The 21,609-nt window shown below is 45.6% G+C and overlaps 1 protein-coding gene across 1 annotated transcript in view; it reads right to left on the reverse strand.

Moving 5' to 3' along the window:
- The window catches only part of LOC142803517 (uncharacterized), a 48,339-nt gene extending 27,090 nt beyond the window's left edge, over positions 1–21,249 (reverse strand). Inside the window, exon 1 of the mRNA XM_075888645.1 lies at positions 21,125–21,249. Within this exon, the coding sequence (XP_075744760.1) occupies positions 21,125–21,239 (115 nt within the window). The 5' untranslated portion in view covers positions 21,240–21,249. The remainder of the gene's footprint in view (positions 1–21,124) is intronic.
- Between the last annotated feature and the right edge of the window lie 360 nt (positions 21,250–21,609).

Below are 21,609 nucleotides of genomic sequence, written 5' to 3' on the forward strand. Positions count from 1 at the left end.
GGTGGATCTTAAAATTAACTGCAGAAAATAAAAGTAATGAACAACAACCTCGGAAGAGAATAGCGCTTCGAGATAGGTAATAGTGCACTTGAAGTTGTAAGACTATGTCTACTTAGGACAGGTAGTACTCTTGGAGCCGAACCATAAGACCGAAGAGACTAGAAGAATAAAAATAAGGTGGAGCACATTTGGCAAGCACTCTCAAATTATAACAGGTATATTGCCACTATCCCTCAAGAGGAAGGTATATAACAGCTGTATCTTGCTGGCACTCTATGGAGCAGGAACCTGGACACTTACAAAGAGAGTTAAGCTTAAATTGAGGACGATGCAGCGAGCAACGGAAGGAAATTAGGTAGGTGCAAACTTAAGAAAAAAGAAGAGAGCAGAGTGGAACAGGGAACAAACGGGGGTTAAGTATAACGTAGTTGAAATCAAGAAGAGGAAATGGACATGGACCGGACATGTAGCGCGTAGACAGGATAGCCACTTGTCGTTTATGGTAACTAATTGGATTTTGAGAGAAAGAAAGCGGGTTAGGAAAAGACAGAAATTTAGGTGGACAGATGAGATTAAAAAGTTTACGGGTATAAATTGGCAGCAGCAAGCACAGGACCGAGTAAACTGGTGGAACAAGAGAGAGGCCTTTGTCTTGCAGTGGACTTCGCCAGGCTGATGGTGCTGAAAATGATTTAAAGTATGGAAGTTGAAAAAGCTATTGAACAGCTAAACCCAGGAAATCACCTAAATCAGATGGTTTGAGCGCAATTGTTTACAAAACGTCTAAGTGCAAATTTTCTCCAATTTGGACTAGTCTTTTCAATGAAGCTGACAAGTATAAGATGTTGCCCTCAGCTTTCTGACGGCGCACACCATACTCATTCCAGAACAGAGGATAAAACTAAAAACCACCTAATAAAACTGGATCGCCCCATTAGCTTAACAAATGTAGATTACAAGATCTTTATGAAAATATTAGCTAAGCGATTACAGGGTGTAGTAAATGAAACAGTAGGTCGACACTAGACATGTGGAATCAACGGGCGCACAATTGTGACGAATATACATAAGGCCAGAGCTGTTCTGGAGCTCTACGTTGCGGCTGAGACATCTGTGGCAATGATTCAGTTAAATTTAGAGAAAGCTTTTGATCTTGTGTCACTTGATGTTCTGATGAGTACCTCGCATTTCGTAAACGTAGGCTGTACTATCAAAGAGGGAGTGCATATGGCATATAAGGGCTGTACAACACAACTAGTTGTTAATAGGTTTGTGGGCGTAGGCAGTAACCTGCAACGCTCCATGCGTCAGTGCTGCCCTCTTTCACCATTGTTGTTAACGTTACTTTTTGTGCCTTTCTATGTGAGTGTGATGGACAGCAGTGCCATTCGTGGATTCAAACTGCAAGGGAATGAAGTGCGATTACTTCATATACTGATGATGTGGCAGTTTTCTGTTCATATCGCGACAGTGATAACGAAGTAGTCCATATTGCGAAACAGTTTTGTAGGGCCAGTGGTAGTTCGGTAAACCGTTAAAAGTGCTTGGGATATTGGCATGTGGATTGGCCTTCAACTCCAGACGTTTTTGCCAACATTCCCTGGGCGAACGAGCCTGCAAAATACTTGGGTGTACCACTGGAATTTTATCATGACAGTGAGCCGCACTGCCGGTGGCAAACCACTGAAATGCGCGAAAAAATGGGTAATGTTAGAGGTTTGGACTTGTCGACCTTTACGCGGGCTTCCATTTGTACTCTGTTCTTTGCGTCTGAACTTTGGTGCATATTAAAGGTTTTACATTGCTCGCGTATCAACGTGGAGAAGCTAGACCGTGTCTTTGCAGTATTTTGATGTAAATTATTGTGGGAACAGTTTAATTGCACTAATCTTTTTCGTCGTGTTCAGTTCGGCGGTCTCAGTGTGCCACATTTGTTTTTAAAACAGATCGTTAGTCATTTCATGTTTCTGCGAGACACAAGGAACCTGTTTCTACGTTGAGTTAGTCGGCTGAGCCTTTGAAGAGTTTTACCTTCACTCGTTGTCACCACGGGCTATGTGCATGGGGCGCTTTATGTTTATCTGAAAGAATTAGTTGGTGCATGCAATTTTTTATTGGCACAGTTTTCCATCGAATATCTAACGGGAGTACAATGAAAAAGGTTTCATAAAGACCTTGTCGACATTGTTTTATCGGTACCACTTTACAGGAGTTCACATCCTGCTGGGCGTGGCCAAATCGTAGTGGCCCGAGTAAAAAAATGGCTGTCCCACCTAGTTCAAAATCATTTTTCTTTAAGCTTCATACAGGCACTCCAGAAGTTAAAACGTGGATGCCAGAAAGGGGACTGTTTGTACCGTGGGGATTATTTTCCCAGTCTCTTTATTGCCTTTTATATTTGCCTTTCTGAATAACTATTACCGTGTGCTTGCTCGTAATGCCATATTCACATTTTCATTTCTCTTCCAAAACTCAGCTTGATACGTTTGTGATCACTACCTAAGCTTCTGGGCTCATATTCACCTATGTTCATCACCCTTAGCCGATCATACATCCTATGGGACCTTATAGCGTAATCTATCATCGACTGCAGTCCTCCGACCTCCAATGTTATCTGCCCTTCGCATTCATCGGTGCTGTTGCAAATCTGTCTATACCACCTGTCAAAGAGTCCCCCTGGTTGGTTTCCTAGTTACTAGCTATCTCCTTGGTTCTGAAGGGCCCACGTGCCCCCCCCCCGCCAAAAAAAAAAAGCTTCTACGCGTCCTGCAAGTCACCAACCCCCTTATGATTAGCCTTCCAATGAAGTAAGTTCTGTCTTGTTGAAAACTGTCACGATAACGTCAAGCCTCAGATGGGATACGCACATTGCTAACATTACTTCGGTTGCTCTGCGCAAGCTCTTTTATCTTCGCAGATGCCTTCGGTTGGCCCCTCACTCAACCAAGCTTTTAGCCTGTACTACTTACGTAAGACCGGTATTAGAATATGCTAACACAGTATGGTTTCCTTATACAGTCACTAACATTCAAAAGCTAGAAAATGTACAGAGGAAGGCAGCAAGATTCATCTGCAACAAATATAAGCGCACTGATTCTCCTACAAATATGTTAGCAAGCTCTGGCCTCCAAACACTTGCGATTCGAGCGAAACAAGCGCGCCTTAAATATCTTTTTCAGCTACTTCACAACCATTATAAAATTGACCCATCATTGTACATCCGTCCGTCAGACTCCCGCGTTATTAGGCACAAACATTCATACACACTGAAAGAGTACTCTTACCGCAATGACACGTTCAAACACTCCTTTTTTCCACTTGCCATAAGGGAATGGAACTGTTTGGATTCCTCCATAACTAGTGCGAAATCGGTATCCGACTTTGCACTAAAATTAGAAAATATGTTCTCTTAATGCGGCAATACTCGCATTACCAGAAGCATTGCGCCACCAGTGAAAGCGTATTAGTGGAGTGTACAAGTGTCAACTGGAGTGTTGACAGTGTACAAGTGTCAACTGAAGTTAGCTATTTGTTTGCCTGTGTACCACTGCACTTCATGCAAAATTTGTCTTCTTTTTGGTGATGGTTTCTTTGTGTTTGCAGATGTAAACAATTTGTATATTTTTCGCGCTTGTACTTTGTGATGACTGTCATTTCACTACATTTCTGTTAATGTACCACCTGCATGTACAATCTGTACGCCCACCTGCTATGGTCTCGGAATGAGACTGGCAGTATTGAAAATAAATAAATAAAATAAATAAATAAATAAAAACCACCCCACCCATGCAACTCTCTGTTTATTTCCACCACCTGAAAGCCTTTCTCTCAACTGATCTGCCATATCTCTTGATTTGCGTTGACAACCGCTTTTTACAGGTTGCTGTCACGTACCGGTAACGCTGGTATTGCGCATACTATTACCTGTACCTGAGGAGAAATGGCGCGTATGTCATCGACCGCTTTCCCCAGTGTGGTGGCTAGTGATGCCGTATCTTTAGTTAAGACATAGTTTAAACCACCTGCAATTATTACAAGCTTTTGTCCATCAGCTGTGCTTTTGAGTTTGGTGCTCGCTTTCGTCATGGCTGCTTCCAGCTTACCTCCTGGGAACATCCCTACTGCAATCCTCTTGTCAACCCTTACCCTCTCATTGATTGCTTCGACGCATCGATTTAAATTCGAATCCCCGGCTCTTATTACGTGCTGCGAGTTTTCAGCTGAAACGTTCTGTATCTCCGGGTCACTTACACCTTTGACACCGGCTTCTTTGTCGCATCCCAACATCACCACTACTTCGCTGAAGCTGGGTCTTGCGACCATTGAACCGGCTAAACCTGTTTGTTCCGAACTTGTTTGCTTTTGCCTCTCTGCCGTTCTAAGTGCTGGTACCCTGCCGTTCTCTCCCTCGGCCGTTCCTTCGTTTACGTTGCCCCGCCGCGGCGGTCAAGTGGCTAAGGTACTCGGCTGCTGACCCGCAGGTCACGGGATTGGATCCCGTCTGCGGCGGCTGCATTTCCGATAGACAGGGAAATGTTGTAGACCCGTGTGCTCAGGTTTGGGTGCACGTTAAAAATTTCAAGGGGTCAACATTTCCGGAGCGCTCCATTACGGCGTCTCATTATCATGTCGTGGTTTTCGAATGTTAAACACACATATCAATTAATCCTTTATTCACCTTCGCTAGTGCTTCTTCGGTAGACCTGAACCTTTCTCCCATAGCCATCGTTTTTTTCTTTCTCTGTCGTCAACGCTCTGGGGATTCTCATGAGCAGTTTATTCTGGGCAACCATCATTTTCCCCATTTTTTTCTCGACCTCGCAATGCCTACTCTTGGCATTGGCCTCCTCTGCTTTCGCGTCTGCGCTTGTGTCTATTTTCAAGCCCACCCCGCATTCTGAACATTTTACAGTTTTTTTAACCTTGTCTTTTTGACACGAATCGTCCTTATGAATCGTCCCACTCGATAATTACTAAACACGGCGTACGACAAACCCTACCCTAAAAAAAAAGTTCAAGCTCTACTAGAAAAAAAATTGCGAGTTCAGTGTACGTGTCCCTTCCCTATGAGGTGGCAAGAGAAAAAACACACACACACGTACACACACACCCAAGCAAGCAACTAACTGGTGACTAACCCCCGAAAAAGCCGTACAATGTAATAAGTGTTAGAAAGGTTTAAACTGCTGCCTTATTAAATATAGGCAAGCTGGAAACATGCAAAAACACTTATCTACAAAGTCAATCGAGAGCACTCAAAAAAACGTGCATCCACAGTGCCAGGCCGAACGCTCGTATACGTCGTATATGGTGTGCCCTTCGGCCGGATTGCGTCGGGGCTGAAGCTAATTCACTATCTGGCTACGAGAAGCTGGTGCAACCAAGTAAGTGTTCGTTTTACGGAACGAGCAGAGTCATAGCTGATGGCTGATGGTTTTACATTCTGGCGCCAAGCAGATGACGTCTGCTGCGAAGTTTGGTCCTGGTACCCTGCACCTTCACCAAATGTTGTGGGAAGAAAGAACGCCAACGAATGCAGAGCTGGTTTATTGCCAGTGATCGCAGAGGTTGCGCAGGTGGTGATAGAACAAGTCATCTTCCTCCGATCTGTGCGAGCTTCCCCGTTCTCTTTCAGCAACAATTTTGTCACAGGGTCATGACGTGGCTGAAGGCAGAAGACTGGATGTTCAGACAAAACTGCTTATTTGGGCGAAGCTGTGCTCGGTAAATGGCATGTCGGGTTACAGTAACACACTTGCATTGATAGCAGCGAATTCAGCATCGGCCATCGATCAACTGACAAGCTGCAAGGTGTGTCAGCATATATACACTCACCATCAAACATTCTAGCCTTATCGAAAGCGGCGACGTAGATTCCAGAATATGAAATGCTCACAAAGGGGGCGTCACTTTATTAAAAAGATCTACTTCAGTCCTGAAGCTTCTCGAACGCTGTAGGCGCTGTTTGCGCCGAGAATCGCGTGCAGCGTAACTGGGTGATAAGAAAACATGAAAAAGGAACGTGACATTGCCCCCCTTAGAAAATGGGCATCGTTCCGATGCTTTAACAAAAGGTGAAAGTGCAATATTTTTATAAGACATTACAAAATTACAGTACAATACAGCAATATTGTCAACAACACAATACACTCTTTCTATTCGTTATTGCTCTGGCGTCTCTCATAATCAAATGGTGGTTTTGGGACGTTAAACCCCACATATTAATGAATTCGCTATTGCTGATATAACGGCTTGAGGCGTGCGACACGGACGACTTCAGGTCGCGATCGGCACCGTTTAGAGTTCGTAATGCCGTCGGAGACAACCTCGTAGTCGAGTGGGCCGAGACGTAGTACTATCCTGTATGGTTTGAAATGCCATGTCAGAAGTTTATCACTGGGTCTACGTCGGCGTATTGGCGTTCATATTCAAACTAGTTCACCGGGCTGGTATTTTACGAAACGTCACCGAAGATTGTAAATGCGGCAGTCGGTCGCCTGCTGATTCATAATGCGCAGGCGGCCGAGTTGACGGACTTCTTCAGCACGCTGAAGATAGGGGGTTACGTCGAGCATTTCTCCGTCAGTGACGATAGGCACCATTCCGTCGAGCGTCGTTGCCGGCTTTTTTTCCGTTGACCAACTTGTACGGTCGCATCTGCGTCATCTCTCGCACAGCCGTGTTGTACGCGAAAGTCACGTACGGAAGGATGGCGTCTGATGTATTGTGTTGGACACCGACGTACATGGGCAACATGCCGGTGATTGCCTTGTTTAGCCACTCGGTGAGACCATTTGTCTCCTGAACGTAGGTGGTGGTGGGGCGGTGGCTTGTCTGGTTTTGTCTCAAGATCGCTCGATTCGATTCAGCCGTAAAGGCCGTACCTCCATCGGTGATGGCAACCTCTGGGGCGCCATGACGAAAAACGATGTTTTCAACGAAGGACTTCGCTACCTCTTCAGCGATACCTTTGGGTAGGGCTGTTTCGGCGTCATGGGTGAAGTAGTTTGTAGCTACGACGATCGATTTGTTTCCTAAGTTTGATGTCGGAAACAGCCCTGGTAGGTCCATCCTGTTTTTTGGCGTCGGTCGGTGAAGTGGTTCAATCGGCTGAAGAAAGCCTGCTGGCCTTGTCAGCTGTGTCTTGTGACGCTGAAAGTTTCGGGACGTCCTCACGTAACAAGCGACGTCGGCAGCAACGCGCGGCCAGTAGTGGCTTTCTTGTATCCTCGCAAGCGTGCTAGAAACACCAAGGTGCCCTGCCGTTAGACTATCGTGCAGGACCTGGAAGAGTTGTGGACGCAGAGCTGAAGGCACCACAAGAATGTACTTGGCTTGAAGTGGTGAGAAGTTCTTCTTTTGGAGAAGGACATTTTGTAGTGAAAACGACGTGAGTGTCCGTATGAATGCCTTCGAAACAACGGACGTCCTGCCCTCGATGTATTCGATTAGGTTCCCATGTTTCGGGTCAGCCCTTTGGCGTTCAGCGAAGTTGTCGGCAGTTTTCGTTTCCAGGAAGCAGTCATCATTCAGGTCTTGGGGTGGTGGTTTGTCGATGGGAGCTCGCGAGAGACAGTCGGCGTCGAAGGGTTTGCAGCTGGACTCAATTGTAGATGACGGCAATGTTGTATTCTGTAAGTTTCAGGTTCCATGAGGCAAGGCTACCTGAACGGTCTTTGATGTTTGTTAGCCAACGCAAGGCGTGGTGGTCGCTCACAATTTTGTAGGGACTGCCGTAGAGGTAAGGACGAAACTTTGACTTCAGCCAGATGATGGCAAGGCACTCCTTTTCTGTTGTGGAATAATTGCTTTCTTTCTTGGATAGCGATCGGCTAGCCTGTCTAATAATCCTTTCCAGTCTGTCAGTTCTCTGCACAAGGATGGCGGCGAATTCTACGCTGCTTGTGTCAGTGTGCACTTCTGTTTCGGCGTTTTTGTCAAAATGCGAGAGTATGTGAGGCATGTGAAGGTGTAGCTTTATTTCTCCGAGTGCTTCCTCCTGTGGGTTTTCCACTTGAACTCGACATCAGCCATTGTAAGGTTAGTGAGTGTCTTGGCGATGCGGGTAAAGTTTCTTACGAAGCGCCTGCAATTGGTGCACAGGCCGAGAAATCGACGCACGGCCTTCTTGTTGGCGGGCAGCGGAAATGCAGCAATGGCGGCTGTCTTCTGCGGATCAATGTTACTCCAGGCATGCTTATCGCGTGGCCCAAAAATAAAAGTTCGTCGTACGCGAAGCGCCACTTTTCTGGATTCATGGTGAGTCCTGAATTTTCGATGGCTTGAAGTACAGCTTCAAGGCGCCGAAGATGCTCGACGAAGCTTCAGGAAAATACGACGTCGCCCAAGTTAGCGAGACAAGTCTGCGGCTTCAATCCTGCCAATACTGTGTCCATAACGCGTTGAAAAGCCGCAGATGCTGAGCAAAGACCGTAGGGCATGACCTTGAACTCGAAAGGGCCATCTTCTGTTATAAACGCAGTCATTTCTCGTTCTCCCTGCCTCGTGTACTTTGATCTTCCAATAGGCTGTCTTGAGTATCATCGATGCAGAGTATTTGGCGTTGTGGAGTCGATAAAGGACGTCATCTATTTGGGGAGAGGGTATACGTCTTTCTTCGTTATCTTGTTGTGCCAGTGATTGTAAGCGCAGAAGCATAGTGTCCCATCCTTTTTCTACACTAACACCGATGACGCCTATGGACTCTTTAAAATCTAGATAATATCATCATGGAGCATTTAGTGGACTTGTTTCTTTATGGCCTCGAGTTCTCGCGCTGAAACTCAGTACGGACTCTGATGGAGTGGCCTGGCGTTTTCTTCTATTACGATTCAATTTTTGGCGACAGGGGTCTGTCAAATTCTGGATGATGACGAAAAGCAGTTCTTGAATTTCAGGAGCAGGTTGTCGAGCTGCTCAAGTTTATGCATTAGAAGGCTTGGATTAACGTCAAAAGCTGGTTGAAAAGATACAGTCGTCGGAGTAGATTCAGCGGAATCGGTGAGGGCGAAAGCGTTGCTGGCTTTCAGTATCTCTTCGATGTAGGCAACTGTCACGCTTCGCTCACGTTCTTGTACTGGTTAAGTTCGTGAGTATCGCTCCTGCGTTCCCTCCTCGCAACTTCGCTATTCCTCTGGTGACGCAAACTTCCCCATTGATCACTAGGAGTGGGTTGCCTTCAACGACGCCTTGCATGTTTGTTGATTCTTGTGTGTCGACTGAATTGCGGACGCTGGAGCGAGGAGGAATGGTGACTTGGTTTTCCAGCAAATTTAGGGCGTGCCTTTCTTACGGCGTGTGCGGCCGCAGTGATTTTTCTGTGAATAGTGTTTGCGACTTTGTCCTCAGGTCGATGAACACACCATGGAGGCTCAAGACGTCTCATCCAAGAATGAGATCTCTCGAGGAACGCTGCGGTACAACAAAGCTTGCGGGATAATAGCGGCTCGTAATGGACACTATAGCGTCGCAGGTTCCAGCTGGTATCACTAGGTGACTTCCGGCTGCATAGATTTCAGGGCGTTCCCAAGCAGTCCTAGCAATCTTCAACTTCGTGGTGAAAGTTCCAATAATGACGGAATAGTCGGCTCCGGTGTCGACGAGAGCTGTGACGCTGTGACCATCGATGAGAATGTCGACGTTGCTAGTTCATCGCCTAATGTTGCGGTGGGGTGGCGCGATGGATCACGACTACGATGCTTTGCACCACTGTTTCGACGTTGCGTCATCAGGACTTCTGGTCACAAAGTTCGACGTAGGGGCTACGTTGAGGGTGACAGCGGGTTCTTGGAGTTTCGTTGTGGTGTCGTCCTCGGTGGTTAAGGATCTTCGGCAGTTCGTCGTGCAGCAACCACACCTCCATCGGTTGCTGCCCTTAGTTTTCCTGATACACGCTATACGACCGGCTCTAGCTTGGGCCAGTGTAATGACGTCGGCACAGTGATATGAAGAGGCTTGGTAAAGGAGAACGAGAAGATCTTCGCGGTGTCCTCTGCACTCCAGTGAGATAGCAATGTTACGTAATCTTCCACCGCACGGTGGACACAGCGCGTCGATGTTTAAACAACGTAATCGTAATTGGCGGTACTGGCAGCCATGGTAGGTGTGGCCAGCTTCCCCGCAGTGGTGACAGAGAGGCCAGTAATTGGGGGTGCGCCACACGTCAGTTTATGTCGGAGCATTGCGCTGGCAGGCGGGTCGATGGTATAGCGTCGGCAGTGGCAGCCGCGGTGTCTGGCGATGAAAATGTGGCGGCGCGGCCTCTTGACGTGGACGTGGAGTGTAGCGCCGGGCCGCAGCAGCATAGCTCATGGTTTGAGGTTGCAGTTACGGTATCTCATAGATGCCCATTGATTGCTCGATTTCTTCTCATACGATGTTTGCGATCGACGAAACTTGAAGCTTGCATGACGGGAACATTCGGCGAGGTTCTTCGCACACTACAGCCCTTATGGTCTCGCGCAGGTCGCCAGAGCATAATGGTTGTATTTCTGCATGACCTGGAGCCATGCAGAGATTTGTAGAACTGTAGAATGCGCATTTTGAGGGTTTTTTTTCAATAGTTGTTGCTTCTGAGAGGAATTCTTGGACAGACTTTGGTGGATTTCTCATCAATCCAGCAAAGAGCTCCTGTTTCGCGCCTCGCATGAGGAAACGAACTTTTTTTTCCTCGGGCATGTCCGGGTTCGTTTGAAGAAATAGGCGGGTAATTTCAAGTGAAGTGAAGTGAAGTGAAGTGAAGTGAAGTTTATTTTCCTTTCACACAAAGGGGGTAGCCGGGGCTAAAGGCTGGAGTGCCTGACAGAGGCCTCGGCTCCCTTGTACAGTCTGACATAAATAAACGAAAACACATAATTGCAGTGTTAGCTGCATTTGCCAGTGTAACACAATGCTGCCAAGCATGCAGCGTAGACAAAATACAAAGCATTATAAATATACAGAATATAAACTTAATACAAGCTTATACAAAGCACAAATCAGATTCGAGTAAATATTTCTTTGTTTGTTTTTTGAATAATTTCAATGCAACATCAAAATCAACATCCGTCAACATTTTATTAATAACCACAGTGACCTGATAATTTAATTTTTGTTTGCCATAGTTTGTGCGCGTTTTGGGGACCCGGTGGATTTGTTTTCGAAAGTGATATGCATCGTTAGACAAAGTAAAGTCTTGAGTGTGCAGTTGATTGCTCTTAATATATTGCAACAGTCGAAAGAGGTAGACTTGGTTCGCTTTAAGCAGATCGTAAGCACGGAACAATGGCAACGTGGAAAAGTCTTTGGGTCTGCCACGGTACCCATGAATGCACCGCAAGGCTCTCTTTTGGAGTACTAGTAGTTTTTGATAGTTAGTAGGCGTAGTTGTTCCCCATACGAGAATACAATAGGTTAACTTAGAATACACAAGCGCATAATACATCTGCAGTCTCAACCACACGGGTACCAGACAAGCTACTTTGTAGAGACAGCCAACACTTTTACTTATTTCAGATGCTAATTTTGACACATGTGTGTTCCATGAAAGGTTCTGGTGGAACCAGACACCAAGAAATTTAATGCAGTCGACCTCATGTATTCTTACCCGACCAAATTGAATATTGGCCTTATATGAATCAGCAGTATTAATTGGCCTAAAAATAATGTAGCTAGTTTTGGATAAATTTAAGGAAAACATGTTGCGTTGTAGCCATGACTGCAAGTTTCCTAAGTACCAGTTTACCGTAGCTTCCGCTTGTACAAGAGATTTGGCTGTAAAAAATATGTTCGTATCATCCGCATACATAATCATGTCATGAGAGCCTGGTAGTTTAGTAATATCATTAATATATATTAAAAACAATAGAGGTCCTAATATAGAGCCCTGAGGGACTCCACAAGTGACAGTTAGTCGGTTAGATGCAACATCATTCACCCGTACGTACTGCATCCTATGACGTAAATAATCCTGCACTAAGTTATGTGTGACACCACGTACACCATAGTAATTCAACTTTTCTAAAAGGATATTGTGCTGTACGCAGTCAAACGCCTTTCGAAAATCTAAAAAGAGACCAAGAGTGTAGTGTTTGTGTTCTATATTTTCAAGTATTTTGTCTTTAATAACGAGTAGCGCCTGCTCTGCGGATTTTTTCTTCAGAAAACCGTACTGGCAAGCAGATATCAGGTTGTGCTTTGTGAAAAAACATTCGAGCCTGCAATTGATAACTCCTTCAAATAATTTGGAAAATACTGGTAACACAGAAATTGGTCGGTAGTTTGACATTTCCATTCGATTGCCACTTTTGTATATCGGACAAACCTTGGCGATTTTTAGGTCATCAGGAAACACACCAGTAGTAAACATTAGGTTTACAAGATAAGACAATACGTCAGATATCAAAGGCGCAACGCGCTTAATGGGGACAGATTTTATATCGTCATGACCTGCAGATACATCATTTTTTAACTTGTTGATTAAAATCACTATTTCTTGAGAGGAACTGGGTGAAAAAAACACAGACTTCGATAAAGAAGTAATATTGTTAATCAATACATTATCAGGTTCAGGTGTATCACCGAGCGGTTTACCAACATTGACAAAGTACTTATTAAAAGCACAAGCTAAATCAAAACCACACAAATTTCCGTCCGGCGTACTTATCTCGTTCAGCGCATTATTATCTTTCCCTTTCGTTAGATTAGCTACTTCTCTCCATACTTTACCACTGTCGTTTTGGATTCTCGTAAAACGCTCAATAAAATAATTTGTTTTTGCTGTCTTTAATTCTTTACTCAGTTGATTTCGATACTTTTTATACTCTTTTAGAATGTTGGGATCCCGATTCTGAATAAAGGAGTGGTACATTTTGTTCTTAGTGCAGATTTTTTCATGCAAATGTTTGGTTATCCACGGCTTTCTGAACTTCTTCCTATTTACTCTTCTTCTAATTAGAGGAAAAGCGTCATTATAGGCATTTAAAAACTTCTTAATAAATTCTGAGTACGCCCTGTTTACGTCATCAATACTGTATATGTTATGCCAGTTTATATTCCGAATGAGGCATTGAAACTTGTTTAAATTCTTATCATTTATTTGCCGCGTCATATATCTATCAACTGTAACCTTGCGTTCGCGCACTCTGTTGATAAAACAAAAAATTGGAATATGGTCGCTAATGTCCGAACTCAGTAATCCAGATTCAATATTACGCGGTTCAATGTTTGTAACACAAACATCTAAAAGGGTGGCTGTGTCAAGAGTAATTCTAGTAGGCAAAGTAATGTGATTGTAACATGCGAAAGATGAAATAACACCGTTGAAATCGGCAGTGCACGGGTCGTCATGCAATAGATTTATATTAATGTCGCCCATGAGTACAAATGGAAGAGTGCTAGAATTCAAATTTTCAAGCATTTTTTCAAGGAAATCTAGAAACTCTCGCTTATTTCCAGTCGGTGGCCTATAAATTGCTACGACAATTACATTGGGCAGTGATACCGCTAAACATTCAACACTGGGGCTCATTATTGAGTAGTCCTCAAGAACAGAGTGCGGGTAGCAGCATTTAGCATATATAGCAAGGCCTCCACCTCTTCCATTGGGACGTAGGAGACCGTTATAAGCGTAGTTATTGAAATGAAGGCGGTCATCATGTGTGAGCAACCATGTCTCAGAAAATACTAATACATCAAATTCTGTTGTTAGTAAGGTAAAAAGGTGATCGAGGCGGTCGCCTTTGTTTTTGAGGCTTCTTATGTTAAAGTGAATAACAGACAGTTCCTGGCGTCGGTTATGGAACTTAGCGTTGAAAGATTCAGAGTTGTATAAAGAACAAGTCGGTATTTGGAACATAGCCATGATTCCTCAAGCGAGAAATAATACAGCGATTGTGATATTTTGCACAAATCGCTCTCACCGGCAATCCTGACGGCATTGGAAGATTCATTCCGTCTGGCGAAAATCTTGCCCCCGCTTGTCCAAACGAATTTCCAAGACATTTCTTTCTTGCGGGCAATTGTGGCTCCCAGTAGTTGCTTATTAGCACGGGTTAAATGTTCGTTAACGTACACCCTATCGGATCCAGGAAGCCCTAGCATTTGATTTGTGATCTGTCGTTTCCTAGCTTTCGCAAGAACGGCCTGTCGCTTGTCTCGGCGCACGAAGCGAACGATAATGTTGCTCTCGCCCGTTACTCGTGTTGCTATCTTGTGACATGTGTCAATGTCAGCAGCACAAACTGGTTCGTCAATAACTTCGCCAAGTTTTCGTATGACATCATTAGCATTGTCTGCTGCCTTCACGCCCTTAAGCTCTAGATTATTCAAACGGCTATATTGTTCGAGCTCATCAACTCGTTGCGCTAGCTGCTTGTTTTCTTTCTTGAGATCTTCGTTACTTTTGAGCAGGACGCTCAGTTCCTGCCTCAAAGCTTTCAGTTCGGAGTTAATCGCCTTGGTTTCATCGCAAGTGTCGCTACAAAACTTCACACTTTCTTTAACAGAGCGCATTTCAAGTCTCATTTCACGCTTGAAATCATCGAGAGCTTTCACAAAATCCTTCGTCATTGCTATGAACAGAACAATGTAGGCCTGGCAGCAGTGCTAAGAAACTTATGAACAGAACAATGCAGGCCTGGCAGCAGTGCTAAGAAACTTATAACGTGAATACACGAATGTCCCAATAACACAAAAAGCAGCAGCAGCAGCGGTGGTGGTTGCGGTATAAGACAAAACGTAATACCAAAGCTTGAGGAAAACCAACTGACCTGTAGAACGTAGGAACAGCAATTAGTCAAGTGCTCGCATCCGCAACCACCACTGCTTTGGTGCGGGCGGGCCACCGGTCACTGCTTTTGATGCGTAGACCGGAGATCCGCGCAGGCGCAGGTCTACGACAAGAATGCGGTGCTGCAGTCACTATCGGAATGTATCCTAGTCCGTCAAGGAAGGGCACCGCTTCCCGATGCGTAGACTGGAGATCCGCGCAGGCGCAGGTCTATGTCAAGAATGCGGTGCTGCAGTCACTATCGGAATGTATCCTAGTCCGTCGAGGAAGGGCACCTGTAGAACGTAGGAACAGCAATTAGTCAAGTGCTCGCATCCGCAACCACCACTGCTTTGGTGCGGGCGGGCCACCGGTCACTGCTTTTGATGCGTAGACCGGAGATCCGCGCAGGCGCAGGTCTACGACAAGAATGCGGTGCTGCAGTCACTATCGGAATGTATCCTAGTCCGTCAAGGAAGGGCACCGCTTCCCGATGCGTAGACTGGAGATCCGCGCAGGCGCAGGTCTATGTCAAGAATGCGGTGCTGCAGTCACTATCGGAATGTATCCTAGTCCGTCGAGGAAGGGCACCTGTAGAACGTAGGAACAGCAATTAGTCAAGTGCTCGCATCCGCAACCACCACTGCTTTGGTCACCACTGCAACCACCACTGCTTTGGACAAGTAGTAATCATATAGGTCAAATAGCAATCATTTGGTAGATGCTCCCGTGTCTCTAGCACAGCAGCGGCCCTTTTTGCGAGTGACGCTCGCAAACGTTTGCGGGAATGCGCCACAGAAGACATCCCACGTTTGAAGCGCAGACTCCCGATTTTCGAGCCAGGTCCTTGCGGTTTCTTCTGGGTAGAAGTACACGCGACGGAACTTGTTTTCCGTGTCCCAGTGGTTGAGAGCTGCCACGCGGTCATATGTCTCTAGCCAGGTCTCCGGGTCTTCGAACGATGACCCGCGGGAAGTTGGTGGTTCCCTGAGCACATGACGACCGCGGGATGTGATGCAGCGGCTGCCATTATCACCGCATTTGAGGTCATGCTCTTGGTCTTCCACGCCTTGGCTTGTAGAGGCCCGTACTCAGGAGGTAGACCTTGCTGCCAGCGGCTTGTTCGCTGCTCCTGGCTGGTGTCGGTGTCTTCTCCGGGTGATGGGCTGGGTTCAAGGCTTGACGGAGGCGTCGATACATGAACAAACCAGCACCTCCGCCAGATGTCATGGGTCATGACGTGGCTCTAGGCAGGATACCGGATGGTTGAGTCGTAGTAGCCCACTTGCCCTCAGAGCAGCAAATGCAGGGTCAGCCATCGATCAACTGACAAGTGGCGAATCGTGTCGACATTTATACACTCGCCATCAAACATTCTAGCATTATCACTACGGCGACGAAGATTCCAGAATATTCTGAAATGCTCACAGCGTGGACGTATATCAAAAAAAGATCTACTGCAGTCCTGAAGCTTCTAGAACACTGTAAGCGCGGTTTGCGCTGAGGATCACGTATGGTTTAATTGGGTGATAAGAAAACTTGAGTGAGAAACTTGGCATTGTGATCAGAAAAATAAAAATTGATTTGTGCAAAAAACTACATTGCCACCTTAACAGGGCAAATACCTTGTTGTCGGGCCCTAATTCCAAGGCACCGCTGGCTGTCGCCGTCCTTTCAGCCCTCCTAACTAGCCTCAGTTGATAGCCATGAGTGGGGCTAGACAGCATTGCCGCCCCTCACCCCCCTCGCTCCACCGTTATTCTCTTCCTGCTTTTCGGTTTGAGCTGTGCATTCTCACGTGATGTGGAAAAGCATCGGTGTGCTCCCGCCCTGTGGGCACATGTCTTTGTATCCTGGGAGATTGTACATATCTAATCAGTAGATGTTTGTATATGTGTTCATTTGTAGCTGAGAGAATGCTGCAGAATCCACGGCTGAACATTCTTACATGGGCTGGGTAAAGTCTCCGTAATTTTCTGAACACGTGCAAGATGGATTTGAAACTGCAATCAATGGCTGCAGGCTCCGGAACTTTGTTTTCTTTGTGCACATTCCAGCATAGTAATGTGCACTTCATTTCAATAAAGCCGACGCTTGCGCTCTAACGTGAGCAGCGACAATACATCTTACCACAGGACACCGTTTGAGCGTCAGTTTTGTCGACGTACTAAGATGGTAAACCCGTGATCAGAGACAGCCAGGGGTCCGGAGACGAGTATAATCCTACGAGCCACTTTCACCTCAGACTTGTTGCTTTCTCATAGTTTCGCTACTAGTTAAGGCCTCCAGCAACTAGTTATTCCCCCTTAAAAATTCTTGCTATTTGCGTGCACATAAAATTCACATTAAAATTCACAAAGAAAGTGGTCAGATTTCCAATGCTTGGCTGAATCCTATATAAAGGCTATACAAGCTACTCCTGGCCTACTGTTCTGCCTGACATCAACTCCCAAAATGAATAGGATCTGCCACAATTTTCAAAACACGAAAGTGTTTTATGCAGGGGTCCACCACGGCTCCACTGACATACTTGCATCATGCAAATGGCGTAGGTCACTAAGCGTACGTTGTCAAGGTCGCTATCGGCAAGCAATTCATACACACTCTAAACCACTCAGCTGTCCACAGAGCTTCGAAACTTTAAACCACTCAGCTGTCCACAGAGCTTCGAAACTTCAGCATGTTTTTTGTATTGACTTGCAAGAAGATGCGAATGGGTCATGCTGGGTGCCCTCTAAAGGTCGTCGTCACTAGCGTTTCGACGAGCGTGAGCCAGCACGGGGGATGGTCTCCCCTGCGCGCGCGCGCTTATCAGACCGGTGATTCGCGAGAGCACGAACAACACTCTGCTCGTTGCCAATGCCGCGTTTACGAAAGAAGTGCGCTGGCTCCATACAATGAAGAAAGGAACTTTGAGAGCTGTTCGCGCTCGTCCTGTGTACAATTGCGCATTCGTTTCGTGCGTGTTTCTTTCTGTTCGAGCAGCGTGCTTCAAATCTCGAGCCGTGGCAGTTGCTAGACCGCGCTCGTGCAGCGTATGCTGTTTCGTTCGTGTTTTCTGCTTAAGCTGCATGCTTCAATCTTCGAGCTGTTTACATTTCTTCGTGTGACATGAGAAGTTTTTAATTGATATGTGGGGTTAATGTCCCAAAACCACCATATGATTATAAGAGACGCCGAAGTTGAGGGCTCCGGAAATTTCGACCACCTGGTTTTTTAACGTGCACTCAAATCTGAGCACACGGACCTACATCATTTTCGCCTCCATCGGAAATGCAGCCACGGCGGCCGGGATTCGATCCCGCGACCTGCGGGTCAGCAGCCGAGTACCTTAGCCACTATACGAATGCGGTTTGGCGACATTGCAGTTCGTTCCTGTACCACTTTTTTATCTGTAGGATTATTACAGTAGTTACTTCAGTATTCTACTCGACTTTGCCACCAGCTTTTTATCACCTCTAAATAGTAATATAAGTAATAAATTTCATGAGTGTATATGCATTGATTGCATTAAAATGGTAGGACATTGAGGAAACAATCGCTTCGGCAACATTGTATACTGAAATAAAATGTCCTATATCCGGTGAAGGGTAAAGCTTCGATAGTCCTGTGAAAACTTCTACTACGTGCATATTATTAATGCACAAACTAAAACATTGGCCCCGTATGCGTGCTTCACTCCAAAGGAGCTCGAAAAGCGATAGTCTTCTGTATGGAGATGCGTGACATTTGGACTGATTGCGTAGTGTTTGGGCTACGTAGGTGGTGGGTTGGGGCAAAGATTTACTGCTACCAGCGGCGGTACCTGTCGCCCAGGTTGGGTCCATTGCCTGTTATTCCGATAGCAAATATATGGACAATTCTTGGTGATTGATACCGATGCTTTCGAAGTCATGTCGCAAATATACATGAGTATCAATTGAAAAAAAAAAGGAAGGCATCCACAAGATAAATTCACAGTTTCAACCTTATTATGAAATACAAACAAAGCTTGCTATCAAACAACGCTTGATTTCTTAAACTGTGTAACCTCAGAAAAAATACACAATCCTATTATGACATTCGGAAAAGGCCTTCCTAGTTCGTTCCTTATTCGCGATCTAATCACGGTTTGAGAAGACTTGAACACTGTATTCCAGCTTGTTTTAACATGTTTGAAAATAAAAACATCGACATCTTTATTATACATAAAAAACAACTTAAGAACCTTCTCATCCAAAATGGCGGCGTGTAGTTTAGCTTCTTCTAGTTGTCCGGCTACAGTACTATATGTAAAAGAAACACCCTATAATAGTGCTCGTGTGTAACATGGCATCCTATGATGTTTGCTTTCTTTGACTTTTTTTCTCGTTGCTTTTTTTTTACAGGTAAAACATGCAACATTTCACTCGTCAGTGTTTCCCTTGTGCATTAAAACTTGTGCTTTTCGCATACCCAGTGCTGTAAACGTTGTATAATCATTTTGTAATACTTTGGTAGCCGTTTAGCAACGTGTGCATTGTTTCATGATTGACCGCACGCTGTTTTTTTGTTTTTGTTGTTTTTCTCTTTGTGGTTTGCTTATTTTATGTAAACCTGAAACTGATGTAATTTTGATGCATTTTCTTTGTATTTCCTAATTTCTTGAAGTTTTGAAAATCGAAGTCAAATTGTTTTTTCATGTTTTGTGCTCTGCGGATTTTTGTAATGCCAAGTGAAAAGGGGTAGGAGCCTCGTCAAGCTGCTAACATAGGAGCTTTTTGCTATTATCCTTGCGTTTTCTTTTTCGCAACTCTGTGAAGAAAATGCTCAATAAAACCGAAACTCAAACTGAAACTGAAAAGATGGATGGGCATTAGGCTTTGTAAGTTGGCTGAATCATTTCGGTTTACATTCACACTCAAAGTTTTGCGTTTAGGTATCCCACAAAGACTATCGTATTTAACTATCGTTTTTAATATAAACGCCTTCACCAGACCAAGATGCGTGTATATTGAAGATATGGTTAAGCTTTGTCACAGTGGATGAATATTTTCGGTTGACAGAGAGACAAACTGACACACACACACAGATAAAAATTCCTGCTTTCAATCACGGATATGCCCTCTCAGTTTATACAAATCAGCGTCTAAGTCTGCATGCATGTCAGTTTGTTTAAAGATGCAAAACAATAAGGCGTTACTAGCTCCAGTTGCAAACTTGTGCCAGCTACAAGGTCCAGATTTCCTTTGACCTTCATCATAGGCCCTCGATTAGGTTCGTTATCACCTCTCACGGCGAGAAGAAGCCGCGAGCCGGTGGATGCGCGCGCTGTGTGCGCCTCAAGCATGTCACGGCGCCGACATGGTGGACAGCGTGCCGCTGCTTGCCGTGCGATCGTGCCGATGGGCAGGACGCCGTCGCGGCATGCTTCCAGCTTGTGTACGCGTGCGTACCTTTCCCGGCTTTCGCCAGCGTTATGAGAGTTATCGCAGCCAATTGCATTCGCGAATGGCGACGTCAACACCAACAAGGCGCGAGGCAGGGAAGCTGAACGCTAGCGTCGGCAGTGGAAGACCAGCGAAACCGTGCGAGCCAAGAACTTCAATTGCGTTCGAGAATATAAATGGCGTGCGGGTACCACTGACGAAACGAGAACCAAGAAATCCAAGCGCAAGCGTCTTCAACGCATCCAGCCTTCCTTGTCTTTGCATTTCAAGCAAGCGTTCACTCGAGTAAACGCTACACTGAGTTCCGCCTTAAACCGTTCTTGCAGGACCCGTGTCGACACACGTTTCAATCGTGTCAACGCCATGCGCACCGCTGCTGCCTCGGATTCCATCAGGGTTTCCTCCGCCGAGATGGTTCATAGTTTTTTTGGTACGAAAATCAGACGGAACCGATTTGCACATAAGAGTGCATGTGTTATATGGAAGCTTGTTTGCAGAAAAAAACATAAACACGTTGGGTTGCAACATTGCGATACCAGCTCGTAGCCAACAGGGTCGAAAGTAAGTTGTCGCCAGTACTTTCTAAACGAAGTGTTATAACAGCCGCCAGTGTGGCGGCCTGTGTATAGCACGGAAGCAGAACAGAAATGCTTTCACACGTGCCGCGCACCAGCTTTTTGTAGTATGTCGTAGTGGATTTTATCTCCTCAATCAATGTTGGCGAAATGATATCACTCTGTATTTGTGTCTGAGGCATAATTATTCGTAAAACTTTTCAGGGGGAAATGATGCACGTCTTTAGAAAATAGTTTGCATTTGTTCCATCGAAAGTGACACTGAACGTGATGTGGAGGGTATTAGAGATTTCCTCCCTACACGTGAACTTCAGGAATAGCTGCGCCCTCACAGCTTTGCTTGCATAGCCATAGAATATTGTACCACATGAGTATACCTCCAAGCATCCACATACCAGTCTTTGGAGGCTTCACAGCCGGTAGAACAGGGCTGCCGCCTGAATGACCAAGGTGGCTAGGTGAGGGTGGCTCAACAGCGGAGATGAGCGCTTCTGGCGGAGCGGTCTCCATCAGCAGGCTGACAACCTGGAACATAATGCGTGAGGTTCTGAAGACGGCGGAAAGAACAGTCAATGTCCAGTAGTCACCTTGTGCTTGGATGTGCACGAGGCAGACCTAGCGTTATTGAAGTACATCTTCTTACGTTGAGAATTCAATGCGGCAACACAGTTTTGTTGCAGTTAGCCCTGTCGCGACCGAAAGTGTGGTGATAGGTTTGCGAAAAGATTACCCAACAAGTACTACCGGGAAAGACGCGACGTTGTTCACCGTAGTAGCGCTCGAAGATGCTGCGGCTGGGTTAGTCAACTCTCTGACTGGAAAGGCACTCGAGGCGGATCCTCAACAATGTTTTATAAACCTAGGTTTCAGGTCATTGTGA

The sequence above is a fragment of the Rhipicephalus microplus genome, chromosome 3 (genome assembly GCF_043290135.1).
Source record: "Rhipicephalus microplus isolate Deutch F79 chromosome 3, USDA_Rmic, whole genome shotgun sequence".
NCBI classification, from domain to species: domain Eukaryota; kingdom Metazoa; phylum Arthropoda; class Arachnida; order Ixodida; family Ixodidae; genus Rhipicephalus; species Rhipicephalus microplus.